Source organism: Vigna angularis, chromosome 1, assembly GCF_016808095.1.
Source record: "Vigna angularis cultivar LongXiaoDou No.4 chromosome 1, ASM1680809v1, whole genome shotgun sequence".
NCBI lineage: Eukaryota > Viridiplantae > Streptophyta > Magnoliopsida > Fabales > Fabaceae > Vigna > Vigna angularis.
In genome coordinates this window covers 16,238,695-16,256,833 of record NC_068970.1, presented here as the reverse complement: position 1 = coordinate 16,256,833, position 18,139 = coordinate 16,238,695, and the positions used below count along the sequence as shown (strand labels likewise).

The 18,139-nt window shown below is 35.5% G+C and overlaps 1 protein-coding gene across 6 annotated transcripts in view; it reads left to right on the top strand.

The window, feature by feature from the left end:
- The window catches only part of LOC108344549 (uncharacterized), a 44,127-nt gene that overhangs the window by 18,911 nt on the left and 7,077 nt on the right, over positions 1–18,139 (top strand). For 2 of the 6 annotated variants that reach the window (XM_052877577.1, XM_017582985.2), the window contains 19 exons: positions 1,114–1,251; positions 1,360–1,599; positions 1,875–2,002; positions 2,245–2,368; positions 4,137–4,298; positions 4,390–4,537; positions 4,638–4,738; positions 5,034–5,195; positions 7,868–7,915; positions 9,496–9,603; positions 10,067–10,141; positions 11,284–11,334; positions 12,700–12,843; positions 12,938–13,068; positions 13,496–13,583; positions 14,559–14,618; positions 14,700–14,925; positions 15,058–15,251; positions 15,359–15,429. In XM_052877577.1, the coding sequence (XP_052733537.1) occupies positions 1,114–1,251; positions 1,360–1,599; positions 1,875–2,002; positions 2,245–2,368; positions 4,137–4,298; positions 4,390–4,537; positions 4,638–4,738; positions 5,034–5,195; positions 7,868–7,915; positions 9,496–9,603; positions 10,067–10,141; positions 11,284–11,334; positions 12,700–12,843; positions 12,938–13,068; positions 13,496–13,583; positions 14,559–14,618; positions 14,700–14,925; positions 15,058–15,251; positions 15,359–15,429 (2,399 nt within the window). The remainder of the gene's footprint in view (positions 1–1,113; positions 1,252–1,359; positions 1,600–1,874; positions 2,003–2,244; positions 2,369–4,136; positions 4,299–4,389; positions 4,538–4,637; positions 4,739–5,033; positions 5,196–7,867; positions 7,916–9,495; positions 9,604–10,066; positions 10,142–11,283; positions 11,335–12,699; positions 12,844–12,937; positions 13,069–13,495; positions 13,584–14,558; positions 14,619–14,699; positions 14,926–15,057; positions 15,252–15,358; positions 15,430–18,139) is intronic. The other 4 variants (XM_017582992.2, XM_017582996.2, XM_052877576.1 and 1 more) reach the window with 4 other exon arrangements.

The following is an 18,139-nucleotide window of genomic DNA, read 5'->3' as shown; positions in this document are numbered from 1 at the left end:
AATTGGAGGTAAACTAAGGTTAACAACTAAAGCATGTTAGCAAAACATTAAGCAAATTAATCAAGGTGATTGATTGTCCACGTGGGTTAGGCCCAATCATGTAAAAGCCCATAAATATAGTAAAACTAGCATTGTTCACTGGATAAATTAATTACATTTTACCCTAAGGACATTCTACTTATATTGTGTTTTCTCCTAAAAGTGTAGGTTTCAAAGTTTGAAGTTCCTTGCCGATATCCCTATTGGTCTTGTTTGAGCATAATATAAAGTTCCTTGCCAATATACTTATCAGTTCTGGTTGAACATAATCTAATGTTACCTGCTGATATCCATATCGATCCTGGTTGAACATAATCCCAACTTCCCTACTGATATCCCTATCAGTCTTGGTTGAACATAATCTAATGTTCACGGGACGGGACAAGAAGACTACAAATTGATGCTCGTCTGACAGTTTTAAAATGCGACCACAAGGATTGGATTGTGCTTCTTGAGGTGCACTGAACCTTGAAATGGTGGTCAAAACTACCGCGACAAACGATGGTCGAATATTTTTTTTTGTTTGACATATGGTGACAAGCATAGCATGATCAAACAATACCAACTTGAGAAAAATACTAGAGAATAGAGAATGAATATGAGAGCTTAGTTCTCCTCTCATAGTCATATTTGAAATAACATTGAAAGTTTAGACACAATGAATGAGAGAAAAGAGAAAAGAATAATAAAGATAACATTTAGAAACTAGCTAGCAATTTCTTAACCCTTTGGTTGATAAAGATTGGTTCCTTTGACTGAACAAGTTCAATTCCAAGAAAATTCTTTAATGAACCGAGTGTTTTAACTTCAAAGGTTAACTTTGCACTAACTTCCGTATTAGGATTTTCTTTAGAATTTGTATGATCTGTTGCTGTAATTTTGTTCTTTTTATTATAGAATATGAATACTGTCATTGATGCTGACATGTATGCATTACAGTAGTGTGGAAACCATGAGCTCTATCATTACCAATTCATTAACTTTTCTACTAATCAGTAATCATTTCTCTTTTTTACAATCTGCAACACCTTTTTCTTTGAATCGTGTCTGATTTTTCCGTGTTTAACCGAACAGATCATGTCAGTAAAGGCTATATCATTAATCTTCTTGTGGTGTAACCAAATCAAAAGACATGCTTCACATAGTTCTGCTTTTGCATTTATGTGGCAATTCTTCTGGAGGACTACTAGGTGTTCACCTTCTTGCTCAGAGGTAGCTTGCTCTTATTAAATGAGTTATCTGTTATAAAATGTCTAATTTTCTGATTCTGTCACTTTTAAAGTGTGATGATATACTTGTTGCTATGTATGTCTTTTGCAGATGGGAGCAGAAATTTCTCTTGCAGCATATGAAGCATTGGTTTCTATTCTCAGGGTTTTTGCTTCAACATTCTTTCCTCGTTATCTTTATGTGGTTGAGGAAAGTGAGGAAATGTTTTCAGAGGCAGAAGGAAGGCCTCGGTTGGATTTTATGTGTCTGTCTTTCATTCAAAATATTAATAATCTCCTAGGGTCAGGAGTTTTGGCTAGAACTCGAAGAGCTGTTTTGTTGGATATTAAGGTTCCATTCTTTCTCCTTTGCCGTATGGCACATATTTTTGTTTCCATATTATCTGATTTTTGGAAATTAAAATTGGAGTCCAAAATTTTATATTCATTTCTCTTTTGTTATTCTAATTTAAATTTTCTGAATTCATTATCTGTGTCCTGGCATATTAACTAACCTGTTCCATTTAATGATTAAAGCCTTAGCAGTTAATGCACCTGTTTATTTCACTAGTTATAAGATGGTAAACAATAAATTAGAAGATTTTAACTGATTTATTAATGATTCAGTGGGCCTGCCTGGAATCCTTGTTGTCAATTCCTTCGTATGCTCTAGAGAATGGGTTTAATTTGGAGGAAAACCACGCATTGTTCTCAGATGACACTCTAAAATGCATTTTTGGTGATCTTGTCGAGAGGTAAGTAACAGTAAGGTCTATATGCGATTGTGCATGTGTGGAGTGGAAGTGTGTTGTAATTTTTATGTGATTTGTGTTGTCGCAGATATGCTTATTTATGAATTAGATCCCAGACATGGTGAATATCATTAATTTTTGTGTCAATAATACCTTGGGAGTTTTGGATGTGTTGACTATATATTTTTTTTTCTGTTTACCTGGTCTTACTTATGGAACTTATCTTACTCAAAGTCATTTTGCAGTCTTGAAAATGCTGGAGAAAGTTGTGTGCTACCCATGCTGAGATCAGTCAGAATGTTATTTGAGCTGGTTGCTAAAGTGACGTCAAAAACAGTTGTTTCCCGTTGTCACTTAATCGACACCCAGGTTTACATTGTAGCTTGTTGTTTAGTTTCCATGCAATTAACTTTTGCCTTAATTGAATGAATGAATTAGTGGTTATCTTGTTGCCCTGTGGCAAACTAGCTCTGGTTTTAAAATGGGCAGTCAGCATCATGCCCTGGTATAAAGCATTTGTAGCTGTTGTGATAATTTTGAAGATCTTGATAAGCTAGCCTTGATTACTGGTTCTGTTAATTTAACAGTGCGAAAAGTGTCAGATTTCATCTTAAAACCAATTGATATTGGTGGAATTAGCCATACTCCAATAATTGAGGCATGTTATGCGGGATTCCCCAACACTGCCCCTCCATATGTACTGGCCAAATGAGGCGATTATGAAGATGAGCAATAGACGCTGGTACTAGGTTAGATTTCATCTCAAAATTGATTGCCATTAAGCAAAGTTGTCCAACGGATATATAAGCTGCACTCTAAGAATCAAGGTAGCTGGTGTAAGACTTCACAACAATAGTATATGGCCTTCTGATGGAGCATATGTGCGATTACTATCTATTGGAATATTGTAATCATATTGTTGTTATCATTGATAGGATCCAAACTTATAGAGGCAATTGGTGCCTAGGCGTGCTTGATCAACATTCTCATGGTTATATAAATGAGACTACCACTAACATGTCTAAGCACTTAGGGAACCCATCTACGAAAGCTAGTTGTTGGAGGTGGAGTTGGGGGAGGAGAACAAAGTACTTAAATACTCCAATAAAATTCCTACATTGCTTGGTGTGAGGCTTAGGAACCCATAATATCCAACCCTCATCATAGCACCGCTTTTGAGAACCTACATTTTGGTAGCTCAAGCATTATATCACTTGAGATTCTTGTTGGCTGGAATGTTCCGTTGGTCTGAACCCTCAATGGGTAACCAGATGCTAACAATTATATGCTACCAATTGATAACCATTAGGGAGCCCACCCTAAAAGCTAACTATTAAGGTGAGATAACCATACACTTGAATAATTCCCTGAACATCCCGTTGTATTCGATATGTGATTTAGGGATCTCATAATTCCTAATTTTCTGAAACTTGGCATTTGATGCCTGTTGGAAGTTCTACATCACTAGAGATAAAGCCAATTTACAATATATAAGTGAGTGCAAACTTTACCTTACAAGCCGGTTTTATGACTTTAAGTTAAACTTAAAGTCCTTTTCTTAATATGGTATCAGAACTATGAGTTAGAGTTTATACTAACAAAATTTATTATGTGTTGGATTTGTTGTTCCATCCATTATCGGATCACCTATTAATGCTTAGTCCCACACACGAAATGTATATACCTCGACGTGAGGGGAGTGTGTTGGGATTCTTACATTTATTAGAGATAAAGTCAATTCACAATATATAAGTGGGTGCAAATTTCATCTTAAAAGTTGATTTTGTAAGGTTAAGTTAGGCTTAAAGTATACTTCTGAAGAATGCCCAATGTTTGTGGACTTGCTAAATGTGGCTTTGTAAAATGTTCGGTTGCCAAGTGAAACAAGATAATATTGCACACATTGGGCATACTAATGCATATTAACAATTGGCATACTGAACACGAGAATCCTACATACCAATGCATCTTATGCCCATTAATGGTGCTCATTTGTTCTTACTTTTGTTTTCATCACCTGAAATGGTTTAATGTTTTATAATTAGGATGATGGATATTTGTATTTTGTTGAATACTTGTCCTGTCCTAACCCCACTAGTGGTGCTTACTGATTTAAATAATTGCTGTCATTGATTAGATGATGTGGAATTTGGTTCGGTCCTCTTGGATATTGCATGTAAGTTGCAATAAGCGAAGGGTAGCATCAATTGCTGCTCTGTTGTCATCTATTATGCATCCTTTGGTATTTAATGATGAGAGCATGCACGAAACAGACAATGCACCTGGACCCCTGAAGTGGGTATGTGTTCTCTTGTATAATTCCCTGTCTGTGTATTATCTCTGCTAATTTCTTGCAAGTATTGACTAATTTATTATTGTCATGCATTTAGTTTATTGAAAATCTTCTAAAGGAGGGCACAAAGAGTCCTCGTACAATTCGTCTTGCAGCTTTGCACTTGACAGGATTATGGTTCTTAAATCCTAGGATTATAAAGTTTTATCTAAAAGAACTCAAGTTGCTATCTCTGTATGGATCAGGTACGGAAAATATGTTAGTTTTCTGTATAAATATGTTAAGTTGCTTATCTATTGTTTTATTTTCAAAATTATCTTATGAATTTGAGATTATCTCTTTCAGTTGCATTTGATGAGGATTTTGAAGCTGAACTTTCTGACAACAGTGATGCTAGACTGGAAGTCTCTATACTGGCCAGTAGTCCTGATCCTGAGCTTACTGAAGTGAGCTACTTAACATTTAAAAGATTTGTCTAATTTAGTTATATGTTTCTCTACCTGAATTTCTTAAAGAATTAATACATTTTAGGTATATGTTTTTACCTGAATTAATGGTAGTCATCATATGTTTAAGGTTTGTCTAATTTGGTTTTATGTTTCTTTACCTGAATCTGTTAAAGAATTTAATACATTTTATCTTAACTAACATATGCTGACTACCATTAATTGCAATTGTATATTTTAAGAAAAAACTGTTGAACCTTATGACTTTGTAATAATTGGGCACTTCTATTGTCAGGCATTTATTAATACAGAGTTGTATGCACGTGTATCAGTCGCTGTTCTGTTTTACAAGTTGGCAGACTTGGCCAGGATGGCGGGATCCCGAAATGAAGATGCAGACTGTATTGCAGCACAAGCATCTGGCAAATCATTTCTGTTAGAGCTTCTTGATTCTGTGGTAGTAGATTACTATTATTATCAACTAATGCTAAGAATTTATTTCTATGCTAAGTTTGAAGTAGGTTTTACTACTAGATTATTTTGAAGAAAGACATGATTTGTATGTTATATTTGGGTTTCGGCTGCTGTGAAGTTTTATTCTTGCTGATACTGTAAAAGTAATTTTTTCAGTGCCAGTCCTGTTGATATCTTGCCTCGAGTTTTGAAAGAATCCTTTGAGTTATTATGATTTATAAATTGATTGAGATCATTTCTTTCTCATACTATCTACTGGTTCTGAATAACGTTGATGTGTGAAAAGAAATATGAAGTTAGCATCAGTATTGCATGCGATAAACTTACTGAGTTGAGAAAGGAACACTCCCGACTATTAAGAACATAAGTTTTTGTTTTGATCTGGTTACATTTGCATATACTACTCAAGTCACACATCAGAAGTGTGGAATTTTGGTGTGGAGTGAGTTGCATATAAGGTTTTGGCTCTCCAATCACAGTGCCTAACTCTTGTGGTATATTTCTCACACAGCTTTATCAATTGGCCTTTCACCATCATTTTCTTTGACTGCAAACAAGTGACTACTGTTGATGCATGCTGGCATTACAAACCAGTTAAAGGCCCCTTGCATAAGGGTTTGTGGAGTGTGTTGAGTCTAGTGGAGAAAGCCCAAGTCCCACATTGATTAGAGTTGTCAAATATGTTATGTTTATCTTATTTTTATCTTTTATCTTTAGTTTGTTATTATTTCTTATTTGTATTTTGGATTTAGCCCATATTTCTTCTATTATAAATAGAAGACTCTATGTGTATATTTAACATAAGAGAGATTAATCTCATAAATAGTTTTCACTATATTCAACATGGTTTCTAGAGTCTAAGGTAGGTTGAAGGAAATTTTTTTTGTTGCCATTGCCACTACATCCACCGCTGCCGGTGGCGGCGCCATCTACCGCTGCCACTATCAGAGTTATAGTTTCGACCGATGATCACATGACTTTGATTATCTTGGCCAAACGACCACTGTGCCATCAACGACGCCTTCGTCGGAGCTCCTACGCGCTCTCAGCGCCTTTTGAAGTTGTGGATTTGCTCTCTTTTTCCGTTGTGCATGGTGGCATGTCTTGTCTCCTCTTAGGCAATGATTTAGAATTTCGAGGTCGCTCTTTTTCCTCTTTCAGGTTTGTCGTGCATTGTCACATGTCCAGTCTCCTCTCAAGTAGCTATTGAGAGCATCTAGGTTACTCTTTTTCCTTTTTCAGGTGCCTTGATTGGATCATCTAGGTTACTCTTGTTCATCCATGACTTCTTCCGCTGTTGTCTCTTTTGACTTCCCTTCTGTCACCATTGCATTTGACATGTCCATGTATACTTTTTCTCCTGTGACAAAGATGGTTTTTGTTAGTTTATTTATAGTTGTGGTGAGTCTTCAACAATGACCTCTTTATTCACAGGATGTTAACAATGCATTCCTTAACGACAATTTGCAAGAAGAGATTTACATGGAGCAGCCTCCCAGATTTGTTGTTCAGGAGAATCTTCTGGGTTGGTATTTCGTCTTCTATGTCGTCATCGCAGATCATTAACAATTTGGTGTCACTCGAGTGCAAAAGTAGATATTTTCACTAAGTCTATTGATTATATTAGTTGCAAGCTTGATACATACGATTTGTATGCATAAAGTTTGAGGAAGAGTGTTAGATATATTATGTTTATGTTATCTTTATCTTTTATCTCTAGTTAGTTTGTTATTATTTCTTATTTGTATTTTGAGCTTAGTCCATATTTCTTCTATTATAAATAGAGGACCCTATGTGTATGTTCAACATAAGGAAAATTATTCCATATATAGTTTTTCACTCTATTCAACAAGAGCGAATGCCAAAGTAAAAGGAAGATTATCTTGGTACTATCTCGAAACAATTTGCGACTTGGGTTATTGCTGTTTGAGATCTCACATTGAGTTAGACTTTTAAAGTTCACAATCTTAACAATTTCAAATAGACTCAACACACTCCATAAGGCTGTTTCCCATGCTTATTTGTAGCCAAAGAGACATGATGGTGAACCATTTTATCCAGACAACTATGGCAATAATGTTCAACATGAGGGAGTGTATTGTGAAAACATTAATTCCCACATTAGTTAGAGATAGTATCAAAGTAAAATATGTAAATGGAGGAAACCCTCACCTGTTGTAGCTTTCAGGGTTTGGTTAGGCACCCAAAGTCTAAGAAAGTTTCACATTAACAGAGCAGGATTTTTGTTGGGAATTATTAGGCCTAGAGAATTATGACTGTGGTGCTATATTTTGTGGTATGTTTGTACCTTTTTTCTCCCTAGGTATTTATCAATTTTGAGCAAATAATGGTGACTTATAATGTTGTAAGCTCATTTTTTATAACAAATGATTATGACATTATAACATTGACTGATGCTAATGTGAATTGAGAGCATATGGTTTCAAATTTGGAATATGAGCATAATGTTAGCAAATTAACTGATATGCCTGCTGCTATATCATGCAAATTTTGGAGTGTAGTTTCTTTCAAATGATTTTCTTTGTATGCTCTGTCTGAGTCTATTCAAGCCCCTTTTACTGCACATTTTAATTTATTAGACTTCAGAAGGTTATTTTACAATGTTTATGTTATTTATAACATCTGTTGATATAGGTGAATGATAAGGATCTTTCAAAGGAGTTATACAAAAAGTATAGTGCTGTAAGTATTCATTATTTAGCTTGATGAGTTGGAAATAAAGCAGCCTGCTTGATTTCTGTTTGAAATTGTTTTGGAATGGGAGTTGTTATATTTGGCATGTCTCGTATGAAAGTGAGGAAAAAATGAAAAATACAAAGTCAAGTTTTTCGTATTATAAGAATTATTGCCATGTCATACCTGAGTACTTTGACGACAGCAACTTATTACAAAGAAAACTCTTTAAAAACATCATGAACTGAAATGAGGAATGTAAAAACAAATTGCGATCTTGCATCTCCTTAATGTTGAGAGCCAATAAATAGTTTTGTACTACTACTTATTATGGCCATCTTCTATTCTGATGCTCAGACTCCCCCTCCAGAATGGTGTGACAATGTGCCAGTCTCTTACTGCGTTTCACAATCTTTTTTTTTGCTTTGACCTAACTTGGGCACAGGCCAAATGAATGATGACACCTACTCTTTTATTGTGATGCTCAGACTTCCCTCCAGAATGGTCTGACAATGTCTTAGTCTCTGCTTGGTCACCAACGCAAAGAGCCCTTACCATGTTTCAACTAATTTTTTTTCCTGCTTTGACCTGACTTGGGCACAGGCCAATGAATGATGACACCTACTCTTGGCTGGACACTTCTCAAAGACTCTTATCATTGTTTTTTGCTAAAAAAGTGTATTTATAGATATTAAAAATTATTTGAAAATTCAAATTATCTAGGATAGTAGGATAGTTTGAAGCACAAGAACCCTTTCTTCCATTGAACACAAACATCTTTGCACTCAAGATCTTGTTTTCATTTCTAATCTCAACCATGTTTTTAGAAGATTAATATATAAATCTTAAATTCTCATTTTAGGATTTTGTCATGTTGATCACAGATGTACACAATTGATGTCTTGGTGTCTACACTAGATTCCTTGTTTTAGAGATCATCGTTGTCATCTTTATAAGTAACCAAGTTCAAACAATTATGCATTCCTTGTATTCTTTTTGGTATCAAGCTGTGGAGGTCTATCCACTAATAAAATTACAGCTTCATCACACCCTGGAACACTAATAGTTGGCTTAAAAATACAAAATTGCTTCTTAATTATGGTGCACCAAATCCGAAGCTATCCTCTACTCATCTAGAATGTTGCATTGCATAGACTACATGGTATGATTATGGAACTGAAAGAGAACTTTGATTCATTATGACTCATTACCTAAATGAAATTTTCAACAATGAGTCATTTATTTGGCATCAGTGTAGTATCATAACTTATAACATTTTCTTGAAATTTACTTCCTTTCAAAATACTTTTCATGTTACTTTTTAACTTTGACTTCAAACCCATATTGCCATTGCACTATCTCTTAGTGTCTACTACCAAGCTGATGCTAGAAACGGTCACCTTTTTGTTTCTGTGTAACTAGATTTATACTGGTCAGCCTTATGTTCTATAGAAGGTGTCAAAAGATTTTCTGCTTTCGATGGTTTGAATATGCCATGATATGGGAACTTGTTTTATTCGTACTGGACTATTTGCTCTTATCGTCAATCAACCATCGCGATAGCTCATTTCATTACATTCTTGTTACAGATTCATAGACGTAAAATACGTGCCTGGCAAATAATATGTGTATTGTCACCATTTGTTGAGGAAGATATAGTTGGGAAAGTTGTAGAATACTTATACACATCTCTGAATGTAAGTTGACTGAATGTTATCATTCTTTAATATTTACTTGTTATTGGAATTTGAAATATTAATTATTTAATTGTATTGGAAACTTGTCTTTGTGATCTCCTGTATGCCTATCCATGTTATTACATTCTTGTTATTTAAATTTATTGAAATGTTTTATTAGATTTATTTTTATTTATAGCATCATTTCTTTCATTGAAATTTAAGACAATTACCATGTTTTTCTGACTCATTTTTCTGTGTTGCATACTTAGCTTCTGTATTTGTGTGCTTAATTGTGTTTGCTTTGTATTTCTTTTTAAGTAGAAATCACTTTTGACTAATAAAAGGAAAATTGCTACAGACATATCAATTACCGTATGTTATCAATTTTGAATTTAATACAGCACTACTGTTTTTCTTAAAGTTATCTATATGTGTTGCACTCAGCAATGCTATACATGACACTATATTCTTTCTCTTGCAGAGAAATAACTTACCTGCTGTTCGTCAATACTTAGAGACATTTGCAATTAACATTTACTTGAAGTTTCCATATCTTGTAAGACTTTCATTTTCCGCTCTATTGTCTTGTCATTTCTTCTTTGTATCATGTCTGTATTCATTTGCAATTAGTTTAGTTATTGGAATAAAAATAGGAGTCATGCCCAGGAGAGAAATCCTTCTAAAAGTGGGGTTAATCATCATAAAGGGTCTTAAGACAGATAATTTTCCTTTAAAGCTCTAGATGAATATATGTTGTGAGTAGCAGATTATTAGGATTAAAAAATATTCTTAATATATCCATAGTAATTAGGAAGATGTATCTTCATAATCTTATTTATTTTAGCATATTTTTATTTCCTTTTTTAAAGGTTTTGGTTATGGCAAACAAAGATGATGAGAATGTAATTTGTGATTGATATAAAATATTTCTGCTTTTGCTTGACCTGAGTTTCTTGCTTCTTCTTAACAACATATTTTCTGCTTGTATTCAGTCACAAAAGCGCTTAGTAGTAAGATTGGCAAAACAGGTCCAATTTATGTGTTGAACTACCCAGCGCTCATATTTTGTGACTTGGGTTGGGTTTTAGAATCCATTAAGCTTCTTAACTTGTCCTGTCTGACCCATTTCCAATATATGTTGAAACCCATGGTTTGTGTTTTTTTAATTTTTTTTATAGCTAAAATTGAAAAATGTTAACTTTCTTACTATTTTATGATTTTGATTTAATTACTTCCAATTAAGTTTGTCTAGGAGTGCAAGTTTATTATTTCTTGTAATTGTTTGGTTGGTCAACTGGCTAACCCACCTTAAAATTGGATGGGGGGAATTGACCGACTTGCTTCCAGGTCAGGCAGGTTAATGTCAAGATGAACTAATCTCTTTTGGCTAATCCTACCTTGTAGTTTACACTTATGGTCAATTGTCATAAAAGTGTAAAAGAAATGAAATTTTAGTTGTATATATGAAATCAGTTTTTGTATTTATTTTTTGTTCATTTTGTGTGGCGATGAGAACAAGTGGCTACCCTTTCAGTTTCCCTGTGTTCAGATTAATTCATGAAGTGGACAGAACTGACTGCATTCTATGTTTTTTTTTTTTGTAAATCTGTTAAGTGAACCTTACGGTGTGTAACTTAATCTGTTACCTATCTGTTGAAATTATATTTTCTTCCAATTTTCATGATGTCCATTTCCCAGGTTAAAAAGCGATTGGTCCCCATATTGCGGGACTATGACATGAGGCAGCAGGTAAATTTTATTTTGATCTCGTTTACTATGTTATAATTTGTTGTTGCTAGAGATATTATTTTGTAGAGAAATATTGAACCAAATATCATCTATTATTAGGTATTGCTTATTATGTACCTTATTATTGTATCGCTTCATTATTTTTGGAAGTTGGATTTTAAATCCAACTCAACCTTATAAAACTGACATGTATTGTGTGAGGTTTTCACCTACTGATGATATACTACAATTTGGTCATATCTCTAGATAATGCACAATTTGCAGCACCTCTCTCACACGGAAGGTAGAACATCTTGAATGTGAGACTATATGTTTGTGGGTGGATTGATAATGAGTGAAATGATTAGTCTTACAAACCTTGTTTGGCTGAACTTTAATACCATCCTAGAAAGTATACTTTAAGGCTAAATCAATTTTAAAAAACTGACTCGTAAGAATAGGTTTCTACTTACTGGAATATTCATGTGTACAAATCACGCAATTATGGGCAATGCTCTCTACTTACTGAACTGTTCAAATTTTTCTTGTACAAACAAACAGTAATGCCTTAATTGATGCCTAAGCTTCAGTAATGTCTGAATAGATGGATAGACTCCATTAATGTGTCAATCAATGCATTAACTCTTCAGTGTCATTTGTGTGTTTCCTGTTAAATTTTCCTGGTAAAATTTTAATCACAATTAGTGAGACTTGGTGCCAAAGTAACATTGTCCTGTGACCTCATGTGGCTGAGTTCAAATGTTAGAAATAGTCCTTCCACTTGCAGGGTAAGGCTGCACTAACCTGGCCTGTACTACTTGTCGGCCTCTTGCACTGGACTGCACTTATGTAATTACTGATCATTTTAAGTATTTTCAAAAAAATTAGATGTTAAAATGATATTGTTTAAAGTATATGGGATTAGACGGATAAGAGACAAAAAAATAGTTCAGCAAATCACCTACCCTTAGCCAAAGGCACAGTATTAATCGTTGTATGCTAACCCCTTCTCATTTTCAACATAAACTATTTTCAGTTTATCACATCTTTTCCCTATTCTCTCTTGGTCTGAAACCATGTTTATTAATGCACACAGGATAATATTTATCCCATGATACCACGTTAAAATGATAGAGAGAAAAAATAATCAGAACAAGAGAAAGATAAGAGAAAACTGAATTTTTTTATATCTGAAAAGCTATTTACTGCGGACTACAATATGCTCTTATATAGAGCATAATAAATTGTAGATGTTATAGTGACAACTGTACAGTACTAACTACACAATAGCGGAAAGCTAAATACACTTTAGCTACTTATAGTTATTGAAACCTGACACTGCTTTATACTTATTGAAGTGTTGTAATTTTATTCTTAAATATGCAGGCACTATCTTCATATGTATTCATAGCAGCTAATGTCATTCTCAATTCATCGAAAGATGTTCAATCTAGTCATTTGGATGAATTATTTCCACCTCTTGTTCCATTGCTAACATCACATCATCACAGCTTACGTGGTTTTGCACAGGTTATTATTTACATATTATGGTGTTGATCTCTTTCTTATACACACACATATGACTAATATAAATGGGTCATAATATCAGTGATTGTTGTTGCAGTTACTCGTATATCAAATTCTTCATAAATTGTTTCCATTTTTGAATTATGAACCTTCTGGCATGGTACCTTTAGAGAAGAGGTGCTTTGCAGATTTGAAGAGATACCTTGCAGGAAATTCTGATTGTGCACGGTATTATTTTTACTTTTTTCCCCTGTTATAGGTGTTTATTTTTCTTTGGTGTGTATATAGATTTCAAATATTATAACATCTGTAAAACTGTCAGAGTGTTAAGTTATTTTTACAGTGCTCCTCAAGTATATTATGTTTTATCCTTAATTTTGCAGTGCTAGTATGAGATCAAATTACTACTACAAAATTGATTTTTGATATCTTGGATTTTAAATTATAAAATCATGTCAGTATCATTTCCAGCAGTTTATATTTTCTTTTCCTTATGATGTAAACCAGGAAGTCTCTATATTTTGCGTTGGATTTCTCACAGCTTTGAGAGAATATCTAACTGTAAAAAGTTTTTTGCTACTTTCTAACAGACTAAAATCATTTCTTTGCACTGCTTTCTGTTGGACTAAACTCGTTAATTTACATAATTTTTCAGCTTACGAACATCAATGGAAGGATATCTTGATGCTTATGACCCGAATAACTCTGTCACACCTGCTGGAATTTTCATTAACCGAGTTGAGGTGAGGGTTGCTGTTGGTGATTAACATGTATTTGGACATTTATACAAATGGTACCCTTGAACAAGCCTTGACACACTCTCACAAACAATGAACAATAGATAATGGCTGAATAAGTCTCCTTTTATTGAAAGAAATAACTGAATCAAAGAAAACAAACAATAACTGGGAGCATAACTTCCTTCAGTCATTTGAGAGCATAATCTCTCTTACAAAACTCACAAATCAAAAGCATGCCCTAAATCATAACATCAAGGCTTTATTTATAATTATTATTTTCCTAGGATATACTTCTAATTACTGTAATTAACTTATACTAAATAATACCCTAGGATACTGCTTTAATTACCATAATTAACAATATTTTCTGGAATACTGTTCTAATTACCGTAATTAACAATATTTTCCTAGGATACTGCTCTAATTACTATAATTAACAATATTTCCCTAGGATATGACTGAGGAGGGGAACGAGGAGTTTGTGGAAGTGGATATTCCACTCTCGCCTTTTCTGAAAAAGAAAATGGATACAGTTCCTATAGTTTGTTATTTCCATGCACTGCAACCAACACCCATGCACTTTCACTTCATAAATGAGATATGGTGAATCACATTTGCATAAATTACATTGCTGTGAATATTATTTATGGTGAAAATAATACCTAAAATAGTTTGCAGTTACCCTTCCAAAATATAATTACCCCATGTGCATTGTTTCGAACGCTCATTTTCAAGATGAGAAGTTAGATCATGTGTCAAGCTTCTTTCATATGTAGCCTACCCGGAGGCCCATCATCGACTTGGGAACATTTTCCGATTACTCATTTGACTAACAAAACTGACACTAATGTCTCTAGATAAAATATTCTTTCTAGTAAGAATAATGTATTTCAATGTGTGTGGTCAATATGAATTAGCTTATGTTTCTGATTTTATGATAGATTTTTTTATTCTCTCTCTCTTTCTTGGTGTGAGAAGGAGGATGATTTTGAATGTGTTCCAACATCTCTCATGGAGCAGGTGCTCAAATTTTTAAATGTAAGTGCTTTTTTGCCATACTTGTCTAAAAGAGAGGTCATAGTTTTTGTTTCATCCTATACGTATCCTCTGTTGTTATAGGATGCTAGAGAAGACCTACGATGTTCAATGGCAAAGGATGTGGTTACGATCAGGAATGAGACTCTGAATTTCAGTGGGTATACGAATAGCACAGAAAATTTATCTGGTTTCATTGAAGGAACCATTCCTGTAGACATTTCTTCAGATTTCCAGAAAAAGGTTACTTTTGCCAAACATGACAATGGGGTCCTTTATGGAAATGATGAAACCTTCAAAAAAATGTCTGGTATGTTTGAATTTTTTCTGTAAATTATAAGGGAATGGAGAGGAACTGATGATCTAACTCCTTGTTTTTGATGGATTATTATGATTTTGTATTGTGTTGTCTGAATTCCACATGTTTTTATGTGATTTGTAGTTTTGTATTTACCATCATTTAATTTCAAGATTGCCATGGCAGAGATAGAAAGGGATGATCTCCTTCTCGACCAATTGTTGCAATCAAGAAGATCATCTCTAGAGCAACAAAAAGCTAGTCGACAGAATTTTATTCTTGTTGCATCTTTTCTGGACCGCATACCCAATCTTGCTGGTTTGGCTCGAACATGTGAAGTAAGTTACTTGTTCTGCTGCTGTCTTATCGACACTTTTTTTTTTCATTTTCTATTTTTGGATAAAAATGCTGTATTTTCTGTAATCCTTTTTTTTGTATAAAGCAGGTATTTAGAGCATCAGGGCTGGCCATTTCTGATTCCAAAGTGATGAATGACAAACAATTCCAACTGATCAGGTTTTGATGATCATAGATTTTTTTGTGCTTTATAGTTGTAGCAAACATTGAATGGATGCTAATGACTTACAAAATCTCTAGATTATGTTAGTTCATCATGGATGTGATTGCGGCATAAACACTTGATGGAACCATGTCAACCTATTTGGGTTGTCTAAGTTATCTTCATCATCTTAATAAACTTCTGCCTTCTGCTATGACCACTGCCAAGGAATTGTAGAGTACTCAGACGGTTTTCATGTTACTGGCTTTGTATGGCTTACTTGCAGAATTCTAAGTTTAGGAACAAAATTTAGTATCTCCTTCTGCCCCCACTATAATTGTTGTTTGGTCCTCTTTGCTTTCACATTCATGATTTCAATGATCATCTGTTTATTTGGGTCATCCAAGTGATCATCATGATTAATGAACAGAGTACTCAGACCTTTTGCATGCTATTAGCATTGCATGGCTTTCCTGTAGAGTACTATCAAGTTCAGGAACAGAATTGAGAATCTCTTTTTGGCCCCACTATGACTGATTTTTAAGATTCAGATACATGAGCAACTTTGTCTGGAAAATAGCAATTTTCTTGGGTATGGCCAACTTTGGCCCCACTACTTCCTTCTCATATGTTCTGATCTCCTCCTCTTCCATGAGGGATTGCCATTGCGGAAGTTTCAATGACTTTAGTTTGATTGTCTTCTTTTGTAAGGTTAAGCACACATAGTTGTCTAGTAATCAAATCATCAGCTAGAGTTTGGTTACAAACATGATCAAAATCTGAATGTAGGCTTCCCATAATCAAGACCATATAATTACTATCACTAGGAATCTTTTAATGAGTCTACCACTGGGAATCTTTTAACTTCTACAGCCTTTGCCTTTGCCTTTGCCATATGTGAGACCATATCATGGTTGGTCTGTTTGAGAGAAGTTATTGAGTTACATCAAAGGGATGTTGGATATTGTTGAATATATTGAAAAACTATATTTAGATTAATCTCCCTTGTGTAAAATACACACATAGGGTTCTCTATTTATAATAGAAGAAATATGGGCTAAGTCCAAAATACAAATGAGAAATAATAACAAACCAACTAAAAGATAAAAGATAATATATCTAACACTCCCCCTCAAGCTGGAGCATACAAATTGTATGAACTAAGCTTGGAATAGATGAACTCAGTGTTAAACTAGATGATTTGTCTTCAAGAGTGTGAGGCAAACATAGATGAACTAACAGCAGCTTGTGAAACTTCAACTTCAAAAGTGGATAAAGGAAAGTAGTGGTGGACAATGACAATCTGCAAGGACTGATTCCCAATCAATGATGGATGAGTGACGGGATCAACAGTGGTAGCTGAAAGCTAAGAGCTACAAAACTGCAGGGACTACACTAAATTCTCATCAATGATGGATGGGTGACGGGATCAACAGTAGTAGCTGAAATCTACAAAACTGCAGGGACTTAGCCCATATTTCTTCTATTATAAATAGAGAACCCTATGTGTGTATTTTACACAAGGGAGATTAATCTAAATATAGTTTTTCAATATATTCAACATGGTATCAGAGCAAGTTCTCTGATCCTCTTCTGGTGGTCTTTGCTATCTGCCGGCGGCCATGGCCGCCGACAGCCCCTAAAATCTCAATGGGCAGTCCATTTTTCTTCTTAAATCTCTGCCACAGTCAGCACCAGTCCAGACCCAGTGTGCCACTGCTGTCGCCGTCGTCACTGCTAACTCCGGCCACCGTCACCGCCGCTGCCGCCGCCGGCTACCGTCACAGATTCGACGGGTGACCTGCGGATCTGGACCGTCTCTTTGAGCGACGGCCAACCACGCCGGTTTCGAGAGCCACCTCTCAGTCACGCGTCGCCACGCAGCGCTTCTTTCCGGCCAGTCCGCCGCCTTGTCGCCGGCCACCGTCACAGTTCCGTCCGACGACCATTGGATCTGGTTCGCCTCTTCACACGACGACCAACCCCACCGGTGCCGGCGTCTGACTCTTTCCCACGCGCCGCTTCTTCTCCGTCAGATCTCGGGTGCGTGCTTGACACACGCCGCCTTCCCAGCATCGGCATCAAACCGCGACGCTTTCGGTTGTCTCGCCGGACCTCCCTCTCTCTGTTCAGACCTTCCAGAGCATCCATTGCTGCCATCTTCATCTGTCTTCAAAGCATCTTCATCTCGCCGCTGTCCCGCGCCGTTTGCCGCTGTCCAGGCGCCGTTTGCCGTTGTCCAGGCTTCGTATGCTTCCAACCACTGTAGACCCCCATCACCTCGTCAGTTAGTGATGGCAGTCCCTGTAGTTTTGTCGCTTCCAGCCACTACAGGCCCCATCAGTCAGTGATGGCAATTTAGTCCCTACAGTTTTATAGCAGTCAACCGCCGCTACAGTCGCTACCGCCTCTGACAGACGCAACTGCGTCAGTTCTTCTTGGGCTAGAGTTTAGCCCGATCTTCTTGTGATACACGGCTAAGTATCACCACTTGGGAGTTGTCCAGCAAAGAATTTTGGACCTCCAACGTATCTTTGGATCTTTGATGTCTTTGTTTCAGCATTGTAGCTTAATATTTGGTTTTGTTTTAGTGGTCCAGCAACTGTGATATTTCACATTTCCGCCCTTCACACTAAGGGGGAGTACGTTTCCAAGACACTGCAAGTCACATAAATATGGGTGTAGTCCCTGCAGTTTTGTAGATTTCAGCTACTACTGTTGATCCCG